The following is an 18,091-nucleotide window of genomic DNA, read 5'->3' on the forward strand; positions in this document are numbered from 1 at the left end:
TTCAAACTCTTTTAGAGTTAAACATTAATACATTCCTGGAACATTACGTCTACTTGGAAAAGGTGGGGATTTTGTCTTGTATATGGAGCATTTTAAAGGGTTCCAGTCAAATTTCACCTTAATTTACGACAATACAGAAGAAACATGCATTTTTTATTTAGAATGACAGTCACAGTCTATTTATTATTTATAATTTTAGGCTTCTAGACACAAGAAAGACTTCCTGAAGTTCCAATGAAGCATCCGGATGGATTGGAAAAGATAATTAAATAATAGTGAAGTATTTCAGAAACTGATGATTTTTACTCAACCATCTCTCAGGTTTACAGAAGATAGTCTAAAAATGCTCTGAGTGGTCAGAGGTCAGGGAGTAGACTAGCTTGAGGTTACAGAAGGGCTACATTAGCTCAATTACCTGCCCATCATAACAAAGGTATGCTTCGTACTATCTATGAATGCACAATACACAGTTCACACGTTCACAATACACAGGCTGAAACATGAAAAAATTCATTATATGCACAATTTCTGCTCATGATTTCCATGAGTTATTGATTAAACATGTCAGATTTTCAAAGAAGATGCCCCAATCACTGATTAAAGTTGTCAGTGTTAAAAACTAGACATCACTACCAAGAGAATTATGCAATAGGATAACATGTAAGTACATTATCATTGCACAACTACATAATTTCAACTTTGGTCTGAAAAATTTGCTGCAAGACTTTATTCAAAATAAACGTTACTATTACCCACCTACCCTACAGGTTTGTTTGTTGCAGTTTTGCAAATCTTTAGACACAGAATCTGAACGTCTCTTTAAAACTGTTGTGTCTAGAATTGAAAAGTTAAGAGTGGAAATCTTGGTCTGAAGCATGTATTCCAGCAGCATACGCTGGGCCAAGTAGCAGAAGAGAGGGAGAAATAAAAAGATGACTGAACATCCAACCTGATGTGATGATCCATTTCTTGGCTTCTCGTTTTAAAGGGGAGGGTTTGTTGTTGATTAAATCCAGGCTCCCATACTTAACTCAAGGGGACTTAATCTATTTCTTTCTTATGTGGGTGTGCTTGATTGACTGATTATCACCACCTTTTGGCCATACTCCCTTCCAATCAACTCCTGTGAGCTCCCCCTTCCCTTTGATTGATTTGCAACAGTCACAGCGAGCCCTGATGACGGAGCGCCTGCCTAATGACCATACATCAAGAGGTAGTGATGAGGGGCGTGCTGAAGACACGCCGTTAATGCACATCGCGCCGATCCGCCCTAACAGTTGTCCTCTATTTTGACATCTGAGAGGAAAAATTGAAACGAGTTTCTGTTTTCCTAACAGGGAGGATTGTTATATTTACTTATGCTAATGAGACGCTCTGAGTCCTGGGAGCAACTTGGTAATTGCTGCTGAAGTTTAGCATATTGTAAAAATCAAACTGTCAGATTTGCATCATACGTTGTTACCTCATGCGAAGTCAGTGAGGCAAAGAGAAATTGTCTTAACTGCAAAACTGGAGCTTGTTTTTCTGTTAAACATAAAAAACAGAGGAAAGTATTTTGAAGTTATACATTATAGTTTGTAATGTGTAACACTCAGGGAGTGTTACACTAAATCAAAGATACAGCCTAAATTAACATTATTTGGTTTTGAATCAAGCATGTCAAGCATTTAACATAATTATTTTTGCACTTCCTTTTCAGTATTTTTGTCAAAATCCTAGTATTTACAAAATACTAGGATTTAATTTTGTCTTGAAACAAGACAAAATTTACTTACAATGAACTTTTTTGTTTGTTTTAAATCATTGATATTGATGAAAAAGTACTTGCTCCATTGACAGATTATTTTGTATATAATATGGGGAAAAGGTCTTGATATGAGTTAAAAATTCTGCCAGTGGAATTTCACCAATATTAACAATTTAAAACAAACTCCTATTTTAAGTCAATTTTGTCTTTTTTCAAGTATACTAAGATATTTACACTGGAAATTAAACCAAAATTAATTGGTAAGATTTGTGTTTTTGCGGTGCTGTGTTGCCTTTATATCCTTTTTGTATTTCAATTTCCCTCTTTGTGTTTTAAGTCTGTGTCTAAGCAAAAGCCAGAAAAATTGAAACAAACAGTCCCTCGTCTAAGCTCTCTGGAACCTGGAGGGCTTGGCAAAATTCATAATATTTAAGGCTTCAGAAAAATCACAGACTGAGATCAAGGAGCAAAATACAAGGAAAAATAGGCAGAGAAAAATAAAAGCATGCTTAAAAGTGCAGAAGCAGTGACCTCAAGCAATGAGAAATATCGACTCAAAAAAGAATACATGCACCAAAAGAATGACAGTTATGAGTCATCATTCTTCTGAAACCTTTAGCTGAAGTATTTTAGGCTAAATTACCACTTAGGAAGCCCACACTTTTACTTTGAATAGCAATGCTTGGTACCAGAGAAAAGGTTGTTTGAAGACTTTTAGAAAAGACGTGCAGCGACATGACACTGGCTAATGGCTAACAACTCAGGTACTGATGCTGAAGTTGGCATTTGATTTTCATACTTACAATTAAAAATAAAACTGAGCACAATGCATACAAATTCTTTCAAATCCATTCATGATGACTTAAACCAATATTTTATTGCTGTAAATACAAAGAAGGACAATCCTGTTTTCTGGTTTAGCCTGTAGTCATAGCAAAAAAGTGTGCATGGAATAAGCAGCTTTTATTTCGCCAAAAGGATTTTCAGAAAAATAAATGCAGATGAAATCTGTGAAGTGAAAGAAATATGGGTGAGTAGACAAACGAATTCATGCACGGATGGAAAATTCAGACAATGTAACTGTAATACAGACTAGGAATGTATATTTTTCATACCCATGCAGACTTAGGAAAGAGCTTAAATCTCGTCATTGTTCAGTTTTCTTGTTACAATTCAGCACATGAATAAAACGTGCTGATCAAAGCATATGGAGGTTTTTCTTTGCATGAACAGTTTTTCTTATGGCAATTTCCATAAAAATGTGAAGAGTAATATGTAATTATATCAGGGCGGGCTAATAATTCTGACCTTACATGTATACAGAGGACCTCCACCTGTTCGTGGTTCAATATTCACAGATTTGCATATACACACATTTCTCTGTGGAATGGAAATCAAAAATGATTCAAAGAAACAAAGAAAATGCATCTTGGGAAGCTAAAATACCGAGGCAAAATGCTACTTGACGTTTGCGAAGCAGTCCATCCAGAAGTGCCATTTATTTTCTCTGGTGTTGACTGGTGGTACCTCAAGGGGAGAAATAAGGAAGGCTATAGATATTAGTTTCTGCAGTAGTGCTAAGGTGGTTTCCAATGTGTGTATTAATGCATATCAAAATATATTTGGTGTAAATTACATTTACACCAAATATACATTATTTACATGTGTTGTAAATAATTACACCAAATATTTACATGTGTTGTTAATTATATTTGGAATAAAGTACTTCTATTCTATTCTATTCTAAAACTATTAAAATAGGAAGTGATGAGCATTCATTAGGGGGTCTCAAGGGTTTACAGATTATGGTTCACTGTAATCAGGTTATCTTTGCTTGATATGAAAATCTGTTTGATGACCTAAAGCACATGAGTGTGATAAAAAAGCAAAAACAGAACAAATGTGTAAGGCAGCATATACTTGTTGCAGCAGCGTGTTGTTAATTTTAACTTTCTCGTTGCAACCTTTAAATTCCACTCTCAAGTCTTAAGGTCATTGAAAGTTTCTGTGTATGTTTTATGTGTTTTCCTATTCCATCCATGTTGTTAATGTTAATGTTATTGTGGTGCAGGTTGTGAATTGTTCCTTGTTATTACATGTCACACTTCCAAACAGTCCAATTTGCAGGGACTTGTTGCATGCATTGCGAATTCTCACAGAGAAGCACATGACTTTTCCTTCCTATTGTTGAGATCTTACTACACACACACACACACCCCACACTGTTGCCTGATTCTGTCACAGAGCAACCCATTTTCAGATGCGTGAATAAAACATTTAGGCACCTTTCTTCAAAACTGTGGGTTTGTTATGCAAATGAACACAACATAAGACAAGGAGCATTACTCCATGTCCGAACTGAAGAACCCATTCTGTCATATATCATATAGCTTACTGTCTTGTTCAGTAGCAGAAAGATATCCAGTGATTTCTCAATGTTTTCTGCCCAACAGTCAAGTTCCTTTTCTCCAAACATTCAACCTCATCCTGCTGCCAGTTCACAGCAGACGCTTCGCTGCAGCACACCGTCTTCCAGGGTATGGGTATTTGCATCATCCAAAATTACCATCCAATCTGTTCTCTGACTACTTCAAAGAGGCACGCTGAGCTGATTGACACAGAGACATTCATACCTCCCATTGGGAGAATGGGTTGTCTGCTGTCTGGTATCTGGACAAGTCCTGTCCTTTACTGAGCATTTGCGTCTCACTCATGCACGAAGCTGTCATTTCCCCAATGTGTCAGCCCACCAGAAAGGTGTCACAAGGGATTAGGAGAAGCCTAAGGGGGATTAAAGTGTTCTTGACAGACTGGCCGCTTCACTTGTTCCAAAACTTTATTTGTATTTTTGTTTGTGGGAAAGAATTGGCAGAAAAGACCTTTTCTTGCAAGTAAATAGGATGTGACACAAAGGTCAGCTTTTATATCCACTCTTCAAAACAGGAAAGAGAAGAGAGCATCACACACAAGGACAGCAAATGTTATGATAGGCTGAAATGGTGACAAGAAAATAGATATTTGCTTAAATGTGACCATATCTACAGCAAAGATGATGAAATCAACTGGAACTGTCACAAAGAGGATCATAAATGACCAATGACCAGATCTAATAAGGAGGATCTTAAGGGAGGGTAAAGAAAAACTGCTAATACCTTCTATTGACTCTAACAAAAAGCCAAATCGTGTGGTTACCAATTATCTTAAACTGCTCTTAGTCATTATCGACATGCTGGGTTGTACCTAAAAGTATTGCAAGTAGTAAATTCTTCTCTTGACACAGATCAGTTCCCACTGAACTTCAAAAATGCAAAAATCAAACCTAAAGCTTCACTAATAAGTAATTATCATATCTTACATAACATTTTTGCCAAAGATTATTGGAAAGGCAAATGATCTTTGGCTTTAACCCACAACAGCACTGAGGCTCCATTGGTAAAAGAAGTGAATGACATAAGTCATGACAGCAAAGGATCTGGTATGACTAGATCTTGGTTCAGATCTTTACCAGAAGACTAAACAATCTGGGTGAACATTTACATGCGGGGTTCCTCATGGCTCCATTGTTGTGTTAATTTTATTCAATGTCTATATCCTTGCTCTTGTTCTGATTATGAAGTTTTACAGTATCTTTTGGTACATGGGTGCTGATGATGCAAAAGTTTATATTTCTGTGTCATCACATATCATGAATCAAAACATTAAAATCAATATTTTCAACATCCATTGTAAGTCAAATACTAAACCTTTAATTTTTTAAAAATAAGATAGAACTGAACACAACAGAACTTAAAAACAAGTTGGTTTTTGTTAAGTAAATTATGTCACTGTAATCATGTGTTTATTTATCAGGCAGCTCTATTTAATATACTACATTTAAACAAAAAGTGTGCCAATAAAGCTCGGGTATTTGATAAGACTGGCATTTTCCCCACTGGATAACTGTACTTAAAATAAATTAGGGTTTTTCTAAATGTTTCAGAGTGAGATTATGTTGCAAAAGAAGATTACTCCATATCTTTGGGCTTTTCACACAACTTTACATATAATTATCGATAGCGTTATGCCTCCTATTTCCAATTTCCATTTCATACATTATAATGTGATTGTTTTCACTTTATGCCTCGGCACCTCTTTAATTTGTTATCCACATTTTACCTCTTATCACCAAGTTTCTCCTATACTTTCCAACTTTTGATGAGCCAATTATCGTCAAAGGGGCAGTTTGCGATTTCCCTGCAGTCGAGCCGTTCATTTGCCTCTCGCTAATGTCCAGAGTTTTTAATCAAGCAAAGAGACGACGAAGAAAAAAAAAAAAAATACAGTGTGGGCCATGCAGAGTGTATTAATCCTCCTCCTCCCTCTCTGCTATTTTCATCTAATTAAGGGTCATTCTGTCTCCTGGACACATTAGGACACTGCACACCCATCTCAACCCACATAATTAAATGTTTCTTTGTGCTTGCCATCTGGAGACCTCATCTCTTTAAACATGCATGTCAAATTGATTTCCTAATAATGTTTATATTTCTTTTCACCGCTTTGTTATCATCCAGGCTTAGCTGTTTATGTTTATTTTGCTTTCATCAGCAGCACGCAGCCATACACACATAACACACTTGGAACAACAGAACCCTTGAGGTAGTTTGCAGCACCAGCACAAAACAACCAGCAAAGCTGACATAATGAAGTTCAAAGCAGCCCAACAATTTAATGTATAAATAATTGCATATTTATGCAGTCAGGGCATCGCTAAGCTGGCACTTTGAATATGCTGCGAACATCCTCGTTGTTGCTTTCACTGAGGACACAACGCCTGCTCAGTTGTTTTTTGACGTGGAAGATTTCATGGTTCATTTTTGCATCAAAGACTGGCAGATTATCCATGTTTCAACAGTAAACAACATTTCTCTGTCAGCCCAACGAGGCGATATGCGATTAAATCCCCAGGTTGATTCAATAAGCACACATCTGAGGCGCAAAGTGATGTTTGCTGTTCTTTTCCAGGACCCATGTCCAAGCGTATCATCGTCTCCTTCTCCCCTTCTCTCTCTCTTTTTTGCTATCAAATGATAGTTAAAATACAGACATATGTGTAGCCAGAGAAGCGTTGAGCGCTTCTCATTCTTTTTTCTGTGAGTGCAGTTGAGGATTACTCTGTGCCTGAGTGCCTAGAATAATGATCACTGCAGCAGAGAACCACATTTTCACATTCCAGGAGATAAGGGGTAGGCAATCTGCAAGCAGAGGATTTACCCGGCTCCCTGTGGCTTATTGTGAAGCTAACAGAAAAGTCACCACCAACAGCCAATAACTGGTCTTCAATGTACCATGCACCAGCAGGAAGCCGTCTCAGTACTCATATTTTTTGGACCCAAAGGAGTATAAGTCACTCTGAAAATGGCTCTGAAAGTATAAGCAGTGCCTTGCAAAAGTATTTTTATCCCTTGACCTTTTTTTCCACAATGCAGGTAAAAACATGATACATGACTTCCAAAATGTTTCACAAATAAAGACCTAAAAAAGGTGTGGCCCATTTTCTTCTACTCTGATGCCCATAAACAAAATCGAGAAATCACCTAGTTTGTAGAGGTTTGCACAATATATAACTCACAAGAGTGAAATTTCAAGGATAGCAGTGGATGCCTGCCTCTCACAGGAGCTGTGTTTCCATTACAAACAGGCAAAATGTTGGTGATATTCCGCTAATGTCAAAAATACACAATTTCAAAATTGTGGTGTTTCTGTTAAATTTAGAATCATAACTGAAATCACGAAAATCATGAAATCATGAAAAGGTTTGCTCTAGCAACAAGTCAACAATCAGCTTGCTGTGCCGTCATCCTCCTACCACTTTATGTGATCTTTTTATTTTTTCTGTCAGTAGTAACATCTGGTTGTTGATCACTTGACTCAAAATGTGGCGCAAAAACAGTGTTTCCTCTGCAGTTTTGGGAAATACACTAGTTTTGATACAACTGAAAAACCAATGCAAAAACGTGATAAAAAATTTTCTAAATTGCAGTGATTACATTAAGAATCACATTTAAAGCAACTGGAAATGCAGCTACAGATAGTTGACAAGATGTGTTGGCTGCACAAATTATAAATGCAGGGTGGAGGAAAATGTTGATTTGTTGTGATTGGTTATCAATCGCATCTTAACTCTGGATGTTATCAATCTTGTTTTTACTGAAAAACAGCAAAGTTGGCCAAGTCATAGCGGTTAACATACCTTCCACATCCTGTTAAGTCTAGAAGTCTCCACTGAATGTTTTTTTTAAATAACAGCTGTGTGTAGGTTCATCCCTGGTTTACATATCGGATCTAAGTCTCAGATCAGACCTCGGTTCAGTTTGGAGTCTAAGACAAGATTTTAAAGCTGATCTTTATCAAAACAAAATCTCTTCATCCAATCTGACTGAGTTTGAGGTAGTTTGCAAGGAGGAATGTGCAAAGAGGTTCAAACACACTCTAATACCACTAATGTTTTTCCTTCTAATTCACAATTATGCTTCAGTTTGTTGGTCAGTCACATAAATTCATATACAGTATATTGAAGTTTGTGGTTTTAACAACAGAAAGCATTGTGTGAGAAGCAGCTTTAGTTTCATGGTCTAATCTTCGTTTCTTTCCCTCAACAGAGCAAATGATTCAGTTACCTGAAAACTGGCTTGATAAGGAAAGCCATTTTCAGAATTAATGCATTTTGAATAGCTAGATTTGCAAAGTGACAGAGACACTAGGGTGTGCTTCTTAAGAACTCAGAATAAAACATTTTATAAACATTTTCAGAAAAGAACCATTAAACTACAAGAAATATCTTTAAAAAAAAAAAAACGCTCATACCTAACACCCAAATCACAAGACAACAAAAACTTGCATAATGCTGACATGATAATCTAAAACAACAGAACAGCTTGTTCTGTTTGTAACCCATTTCTCAATAAACAAGAGGAGCGAGAAAAATGCCAAATAAGCTGTTCCAAATGCAGGCTCCATGGGCTGGAAATAATTCATTTTTACACTCTGAATCTTTTCAGTGAAACTCCTACCTTTCCCACATACTGCGCATCCGGTCCTATGTGTTCTTCTAAAACAAAGAATTGGTTCCAGATCCAGCCACGCTTGGGTCTGTGGTGCACCTCTGTCTCCCCGCTGGCCAATTTGGTCTGGTTCTTGGAGGGCACTTTGGTGGGGACGTGATGGCCCACCCCAGAGCACCTCTGGATGAAGTAGAGGCAAACCAAGAAGGGACAGAGGCAAGAGGTGGCGGGTATCCTCATGGTGGCGCTGAGCTGTGCAACTGTATTCCTTTACTCCCAGGCGGCGAGGTCCTCCCACCACTGCCGCAGCAGCCACCTCCAACAGCCACCGCTGCAGTGGTCCAGAGAAAATGACAGTTTAAATCCAAACTACAGAAACTATCTTCCAAGGGGATCCTCTAAGGTTCATGGTCCAAAGCCAAGGTACATTTACATTATGGAATTTCCCAGACTCTGATCGACTTTTCAAAGGAACGCCAACTTCTGGGTGGTTCTCCCTAAGAGAAGGGGTTATTCCAGGAGGCCATTCTGGATGTCCTGAAAGAGAAAACAGAGGAAACACAGATGAATTTGATGGATATTAGAGTCTAAATGTCCGCTAATTCCTCCAATTAAACTGCGGCCCATAAATCCTTCTAGACGAGGACACACACGTCAAGCTGTTTGACTGTGAGAACACACAAAGGGAACCAGAAATCCTGCTGCATTATCTCAGCTGTTTCTCTCATTACGCACATGATGGAAATATCTTCTGACTTAAAGAGTAGCACTGTTATTAAGAAGGTTGTCTCAGCCTATACTGTCAGAGGTCTGCTTGGTCACTGATATCGCCTGATGAAATCGAGATCATGAATCACAACCATGAAGCATTGGGAATGTGCCTCAAAGCCTGACTTGACTTTATTAAAAGTAACTCCATGTGTTTTGATTTGGACGTTTTAACAAGAAAAATTAGTGTGTATCTGATGCACAGTGAGTAATACAAATGTAAGTTTTTACAAATTGGCTGTTAGTGTTTCATATTAAAACTGCAAACCTTTAAGTAGGATATTATACGAGTAGTGAGTGAAAGGAAAATGCTGATCGTTTTTAACTTTTTTATGTTTTTACCAATAAGAATTCAAGAGTTGGCATTTATGTTCAACCGCTTTGAGTTAATATTCTGTAGCACCTTCATTCTCTGCAAATACTCTCTTCTTGGGTATGTCTGCCAACACTATGAGACTGTAAACCTGACCCATAATTACATGCAAACATTTAAATCTCAAATACAATGGATGGAGAGTGTCTGGGAAAAAAATCTGTCTTCAGGTTTGCCAAAATTTTGCAGTAAATTTAAGTACAGACTTTAACTCGACCATTCTCACACATGAATATGCTTTGACTTAAACCAATTCATTATTATTCCACTATATAACATTTTATGGTCTAGTTTTAAGTCTTTTTCAGCCTCTAACAGATGTTCTCCGAGTCCCACATGATGACACCGCCACCACTGTGGGGATAGTGTGTTAAAGACTAGCTATAGTTACTGTGGGCCTCTTGATTGCTTCTTTCATTACTGCTTTACTTGCCCAGTCTATCAGTTTAAGTGGACAGAAATGTCTTGATTGGTTTGCAGTAGGGATGTAACAATTAATTAAATTATGATTAATGGTTTATTAGCTTAAAATTAGTTCCTTTTGATTCACTATAGTGACATTTAGACCTTCTGTCAGTGTGGTAGTGACCAACAGTGCCCTCTGTGGAGCACTGTTGGTCATCCAGTTGATATAGAAACAAAGACGGCAGGGTCATACCAGAACGGGAATGAGAAACGATCCCAACAGAGTCAGATGTGGGATAAAAATGCTCTTTTTTCTTCTGTTATTGAATATAAACATCTGACAAGCTCCTTCAGTTTCACATGAATACAGCTGACTCAAGAAATTACGATGTATTGATGTGTTTTGTTTTTTTTTTTTCTGCATATTATGAAAAATTTTACTCTTTGTGTTATCGAAACACAATCATAATAAAAGAGAAAAGTCAGGTTTTCTCATTTAATTAGTCGATCGATAAGTTTAAGCAACTTTAGATTAAAAAATAATCCATAACTTCCATCCCTGATCGTAGTTGAGCCAGTGTATTTCTATTTTGGGATGACAGAATGGTGCTTTGGTCACTTCAGAAAGCAGTTAGTTGCATTTAATTTTATTTAGGGGTATCAGAATAAAAGGAGTCCAGTACTAGTGCTGGGCACATAAAATTTCTGTTAAAAGCATTTAAAAATCATCTTTACCTTCAACTTCACAATTATTCACTACGTTGTTTTAATATAAGAAACATTCTAGGAGTATGAAAAGTTTAGATAGTTAGTCCAAGTATGATTGAAATTGACTCTATTGCTATCAAGACATGCATCGAATCTCTCAAATGTGATTGAAAAAAAGCTTATCTTCAAATGTCGACAGTAGCAAGAAAAAAAAAAAGGAAATTTCTAAAGACTAATGAGAAGAATAATTGAAATTCCATCTTAGTGAGCATTTAGGACAAGTTCTGTCAGCCACTGCAAAGAATGTGGATAACAAGTCCACCAGAAAGCATCAGTGAGTAAATTGTCTGTTCTTGGATTGGATTAGAAAAGTAGATATGCTATTGTGGTGTTGCTGATGCATAAAGTCAGTCTGTTTCTTGTAGAGAAGAATGAATCATTTGACCTTGCTGTTCTGTAGTGTCATTCAACTCAAAGATTCAGCAGAAAAATAAGATTTTTGACAAAAAACTGCTCACTTTGAGTCAGGGAATCTGTAAGCTTTTTCTATTATCTCTTGGTATAAATAGAAGGTATAACACACTACGAATACCATCAATTTCATTATCTAAAGATTGATTCATAAAATATTAGCCTGAAAATTTCAATGACAAAACAGAAACTGAAATTTAACTTGAATATGAGGACATCATTAATAAAAGTTAAAACTTAAATCAAACTGTTTTCATAAATACTCTGCACTGAAATGTAAAGTTTCTAACACTACTTTGTTAAATTCAGTTTAAGTCGAAACCTTCATAGTTTTAGTGTTGCATCATAATAACCTCTGCAGAAAAAAATGGCTTGTGTACAAAATATATATAATCAGCAGTATTAAAACCTCTCTAATCCTCACAGAAACACCTCTTAGTTCCCAGCCTGCTCCTTCCTGAGGTGCTAAAAAGATGGTTGATCAGAGCGTTTGAAGATTTACAGAAAAGAACCTAAACACAAAAGAGGAGGGCTGACTGAGACTTATCCAAAGGATTATGTGACAGCCATGGCAGAGGAACAGAGGAACTGCTCTACCTACAGTGATTCTTCTGCTAGGTAAAGCTTGTAGTTTGATGTAGAACTCATCTCAGCAAAATTTGGCATGAATACATTAGCATTAATAATAGCTTATGTTTGCATATAAACACCAGCAGAAAGCATTTGTTATCGCTGCATTTCAATACATCAGGTGTTCACAGACACCTGAACACAGGCAGGATGTGACTCACTGTTAGAATAACTCATATCATGGTCACTGGTTAAAAGAACATCCAAAGCAACACTGCAGCTGAAAGCTACTCAATACTGTCACTTTATATATATACAGGTAAAAGCCAGTAAATTAGAATATTTTGAAAAACTTGATTTATTTCAGTAATTGCATTCAAAAGGTGTAACTTGTACATCATATTTATTCATTGCACACAGACTGATGCATTCAAATGTTTATTTCATTTAATTTTGATGATTTGAAGTGGCAACAAATGAAAATCCAAAATTCCGTGTGTCACAAAATTAGAATATTGTGTAAGGGTTAAATTTTGAAGACACCTGGTGCCACAAACTAATCAGCTGATTAACTCAAAACACCTGCAAAGGGCTTTAAATGGTCTCTCAGTCCAGTTCTGAAGCCTACACAAACATGGGGAAGACTTCAGATTTGACAGCTGTCCAAAAGGCGACCATCGACACATTGCACAAGGAGGGAAAGACACAAAAGGTTATTGCTGAAGAGGCTGGCTGTTCTCAGAGCTCTGTGTCCAAACACATTAATAGAGAGGCAAAGGGAAGGAAAAACTGTGGTCAGAAAAAGTGTACAAGCGATAGGGATCACCGCCCCCTAGTCAAGATTGTGAAAAAAAACCCATTCAAAAATGTGGGGGAGATTCACAAGGAGTGGACAGCTGCTGGAGTCAGTGCTTCAAGATCCACCACCAAGAGACGCTTGAAAGACATGGGTTTCAACTGCCGCATACCTCGTGTCAAACCACTGTTGACCAAGAAACAGCGCGAAAAGCGTCTCACCTGGGTCATGTTTTCTGACGAAAGCAAATTTTGCATTTCCTTTGGAAATCGAGGTCCCAGAGTCTGGAGGAAGACAGGAGAGGCACAGGATCCACGTTGCCTGAAGTCTAGTGTAAAGTTTCCACCATCAGTGATGGTTTGGGGTGCCATGTCATCTGCTGGTGTCGGTCCACTCTGTTTCCTGAGATCCAGGGTCAACGCAGCCGTCTACCAGCAAGTTTTAGAGCACTTCATGCTTCCTGCTGCTGACCTGCTCTATGGAGATGGAGATTTCAGGTTCCAACAGGACTTGGCGCCTGCACACAGCGCAAAATCTACCCGTGCCTGGTTTACGGACCATGGTATTTCTGTTCTAAATTGGCCAGCCAACTCCCCTGACCTTAGCCCCATAGAAAATCTGTGGGGTATTGTGAAAAGGAAGATGCAGAATGCCAGACCCAAAAACGCAGAAGAGTTGAAGGCCATTATCAGAGCAACCTGGGCTCTCATAACACCTGAGCAGTGCCAGAAACTCATCGACTCCATGCCACGCCGCATTAATGCAGTAATTGAGGCAAAAGGAGCTCCAACCAAGTATTGAGTATTGTACATGCTCATATTTTTCATTTTCATACTTTTCAGTTGGCCAACATTTCTAAATAATCCCTTTTTTGTATTAGCCTTAAGTAATATTCTAATTTTGTGACACACGGAATTTTGGATTTTCATTTGTTGCCACTTCAAATCATCAAAATTAAATGAAATAAACATTTGAATGCATCAGTCTGTGTGCAATGAATAAATATGATGTACAAGTTACACCTTTTGAATGCAATTACTGAAATAAATCAAGTTTTTCAAAATATTCTAATTTACTGGCTTTTACCTGTATATATATATATATATATATATATACAGTGAACCCTCACTATAATGCGGTTCACCTTTCAAGGCCTCGCTGCTTCGCTGAGTTTTTTGTGCATTTTCTTTTTTTTCCACAGTGCATTGAGTTCTGCGTCCTGATTGGCTAAACAGTCTTCGACCTTCTTCTCTACCTGTGTCCCAATAACGTTACAATATTTAAATATGCGTAATACAGCTTGGCAAATTTTGGCAAATATTTTTGCCCAGAAGAAAAAAGAGCGACAACATCTACCGATAACTTCTTCTCTCAAAAAACACACCTGCACCACAGGCTTCAGGAGAAAAAGCCACTAGAGAGCGGAGTCAGGTCGCAGCGTCACAGTCAGAGGAACAGTGAAATACACGAGTCACAATTTGTCCTACTGTACTGCGTATTGACGACTAAAATTATTATTTTACTGTAGTTATTTGTAAGAAAGCGTTCTATTTGTTAAAAAAAATGCTTAGGCCTGAAAACAGTTTTTGTTTTTTTGGTTTCAATGTAGAGTATTTAATTATGCTGTATAATAATGGTAAAAAATAAAGGTAACTACTTCACGGATTTCGCCTATCACGGGTTCTTTTCTGAACCTAACCCCCGCGAAAACTATATATTGCTCTACACTAATATGTTTTTAAATTGACGGTAATGCAATGATAGCACACACTCATACATTTTGTGGTCACATCAGTATTAGCACTAGAAAAACAGGATGAACTATTTGTAAATATGAACAAATTAATCAAAGTTAGCTGTATTCGCCATGTTTTTGCACACAATAAATTTGACTTCAGTTATGCTCTTCTCTTCATGAAGGCATTTAGAAAATAAATGTATAAAAGGTTTGTTTTTGTTTGGTTTCTCTTTTTTTTGCTAATCTACACAGTGAACTCGCAGCTATTTGCAGTTCAGTACAAATCACCTTTTGCCTTTCTGCGAAACACAATTCAGAGTTTTCATGGAAAATTGACCTACTCACATTTTTTGTTGATCACATCTAAAATGTTTTTTTAAAAAATGACAGGTTGTAGAAGTACTGCAGCTAACAACATTTAGCATCATGTTAGATTTAGCATCATGTTAAAAACCCGTTTCTTTACTTTGACCTCTGAAGACCCCAATTTTCTCTGTAATTAAAGTAATTGTTTAATTACTTTCAGTGTTTTGTAACAGTATTAGAGACAGCATTTATTGATAGCTATAATAGTCACAACAGATTAACACGAATTCAGGAGTTTTAATTTTCAACTTTTCTCTCTTCCTGCAGAGGGATTTAACTGCAGCTTAGTTTGGTCAGATATGCTTCAAAGCAACACTTGATAACACTTTAGTACAACAAAACAGGGACAATGAAAGCACACTGCTTTCATTACAAAATAAAAATTAGAGTCAAAAAAAAGTACAAAGTGCTACAAAGGTGTTTATGTCCCACGTTATTAATAGGATGTAGCACAGTTTTAAATGGCCCTCTTGAAGCCTAGAGCACGGAGCAGCAGCTTTAAAGGGATTACGGAGGCATGTATTTGATATTTAACAGGATATTGGTGCTGAAAGACTTCAACATTTCTCCTGCTCGCTATCTCTTTTAATACACGCGACAAGATTAGAGGGGAAAAGCCGCAAAGTAGCAATAATGGAACTTTTGATTGTTACACACTTTGAAGAATAATTATTAAAATATTTTCAAAGAAAATAAATATGTTTTACAAAACCACATGGATTAGGATATGCTTAGAACCATTTGACTAATCCAAATGTTTCTAATACCTACAAGCTAATAATGTAGCTGAGCAGGATGAACTCATGTTTGCTGGCCATGTTGACTAAAAGTGTTGGATAAAAGCCACACACTAAACGTGTAATCTGGGAGACGGTTCTCATCTGCATGCACTGCAACTCCCAAGTCTGGTTTTATTTCTTTCACTGAAAATATATATAAAACCCCAAAGAGAAGTTTTTTTTTTCATCTGCTACGAATGTTTGTTGAAAAAGTGTTCTTCTGATTGTATCACAAAGACTTGAGACGTTTGTGGCACCTCAGTGAGTAACAACAAGAATAGCTTTTCCACTGGTTTCACTTCGGCCTCCTGGGGCTCTCTTCAATCAGTCTCCTAATTGTCTGATTATCATGCTGATTCGAAGCAAAATACATTTCAGGGAGCCGTGAAATCAACAGCATCTGGCTCTATCAACAAAAATAATTTCTCGCATTCCCGATGATGATGATATTGTTTCGAGCGGGGCCCGTCGCTCACGCCGTGTTTGTGCATAGTATATGCAGAGTCAAACAAGACGGGTCATGATGTGGGAGCTGAATCACAAATGTGGTACAGTTACGCGCTCGTGTAATTTAGCTTGAAATTGGGTGTGCTCACTTCATTACAGGAGGTTAAAGTCACAATGTAATTATGAAAAATTCTGACACAGTTTTTACTTTCCAGTATAAAACAAATGAGTCAGATTGATAAAATCATAACCGATTCTTATTACCTTATCAACACTTTTGCACAAGAGAAACTCAAAGCAACAGGATCTTTTTTCTTAAGTAGTGATTGGGTGAGAGAATGGAGGACAAGTCATAAGTCCATTTCAGGGAAACATAGAACACACACACACTCACACCCATACCTAAGGACAAATTAGAGCAACCAAATGCCCTAAAAGTTATGTTTTTGGAGTGATTCTCGGTAGAAGGCTGCATTTCCTTATGATTTATGAATGATTTTCTAACATCCTTAGCGAAAATCTGATCCCTTTCCAATAATTTAATGCACAACCTGAAAAGTGGTAACAACACTCTTCAATGTGGAAGGTGTTACTGAAGGAAAAGTAATCAAAAGGTTAATTTATGAGGCCCTCTAGACTCAAACATGAAGCCAAAAATAGATGGAAGGATGTGCTGTGGACATTAGCTTCTGTGGTAGTGCTAAGATGGTTTCTACTGTGCATATTATTAAAGTATATTTGGGGTTCAAATAATTAAAATAGGCAGTTTTAAGTATTAGTAGCTATGGTCCTAACCTCCACTGTGGTCCGTCTCGGTCGAATCCATTTAGAATTAAAGTTTCAGGCCAACAAAGACAGCATAACATCGTGACAGTATTAGTTTCTGTATTCTGAGTTTTCAGAAAACAACATTGCAAACATGGTGTTTTGTATCTCAGATTGGCTCTCAATGATTTTTTATACCTAAACTAAAAACTTGACTATGCACTGAAAGCTAAGACTGTAACAAACTAATATTGTGATAAATATAGGAGCTTTACAAGGGTGAATACATAGAGAACATCTGTATAACATGCTGTCCTTTACCGTGATTATGATCTAAATCAGTAGTAACTACAAAAACATCACATTAATTCACATTTTTGTCTCGGAAACATTTCTTATTTCAAATATTTTCTCAGTACTGTTTCCCTATTTTCTCTTTCCTTGCTATTTGAGTTTTCTGTTCCTGGTCCAGCCCTCTTGTTTGTACTTACTTACTGTACTCAAGCTCAGCAAAACATCTTCTGAGACTGCAGGCAACAAACGGCCCTTTGTAAACAGGCACAAAATGCTTTATTTCTTTCCTCCTGGTTAGGTGAAAAGTCAAGATGCTCTTTGGCTGCGGCCGCCTCTCTGCGGCTGACCCTCATTGTCCCGAGAACGGAGCAGAGGCCCAGTGATGCATGTTTTGATCCGGCTGGTAAGCTTGACATCAGCAGAAAGTCAGAGCCGTTAAAATCGAATGCGCTGGATGAGCTATTAGCAGAGGGGGCGAAACATTAGCTGTTTGCAGCAGGCGACAAGAACTCACACTTCCTCTCAGCCCGACTGGATCAGGAGCCTTTCTGTTGTTTCTTTAAACATCTCAACCTGTTTATTGAAGGGCTTTGTATCATCAGTGACTGATTATCAGCAGGACCTATTCACTCTACTTCTGGTCTCTGGGTACTCTTAAATCTGTTAACATGACCGTGGAAATCCCCAGTAAAATTTCTCAACAGATACACTGTCTTGGAAAGCATTGAAACCTCTTGAATATATTCTAGTATTCTTATACCAAATTTATGCATGAGAAGGTTTTTTTTTTCCTGCAAATTTACAACTTCAACATCAGACAA

The 18,091-nt window shown here is 37.4% G+C and overlaps 1 protein-coding gene across 1 annotated transcript in view; it reads right to left on the reverse strand.

Moving 5' to 3' along the window:
• Positions 1-18,091, reverse strand: part of LOC116712013 (cadherin-18) — a 122,836-nt gene that overhangs the window by 77,910 nt on the left and 26,835 nt on the right. Inside the window, exon 2 of the mRNA XM_032551675.1 lies at positions 8,800-9,327. Within this exon, the coding sequence (XP_032407566.1) occupies positions 8,800-9,030 (231 nt within the window). The 5' untranslated portion in view covers positions 9,031-9,327. The remainder of the gene's footprint in view (positions 1-8,799; positions 9,328-18,091) is intronic.

The sequence above is a fragment of the Xiphophorus hellerii genome, chromosome 21 (assembly GCF_003331165.1).
Source record: "Xiphophorus hellerii strain 12219 chromosome 21, Xiphophorus_hellerii-4.1, whole genome shotgun sequence".
Taxonomy (NCBI): Eukaryota; Metazoa; Chordata; class Actinopteri; order Cyprinodontiformes; family Poeciliidae; genus Xiphophorus; species Xiphophorus hellerii.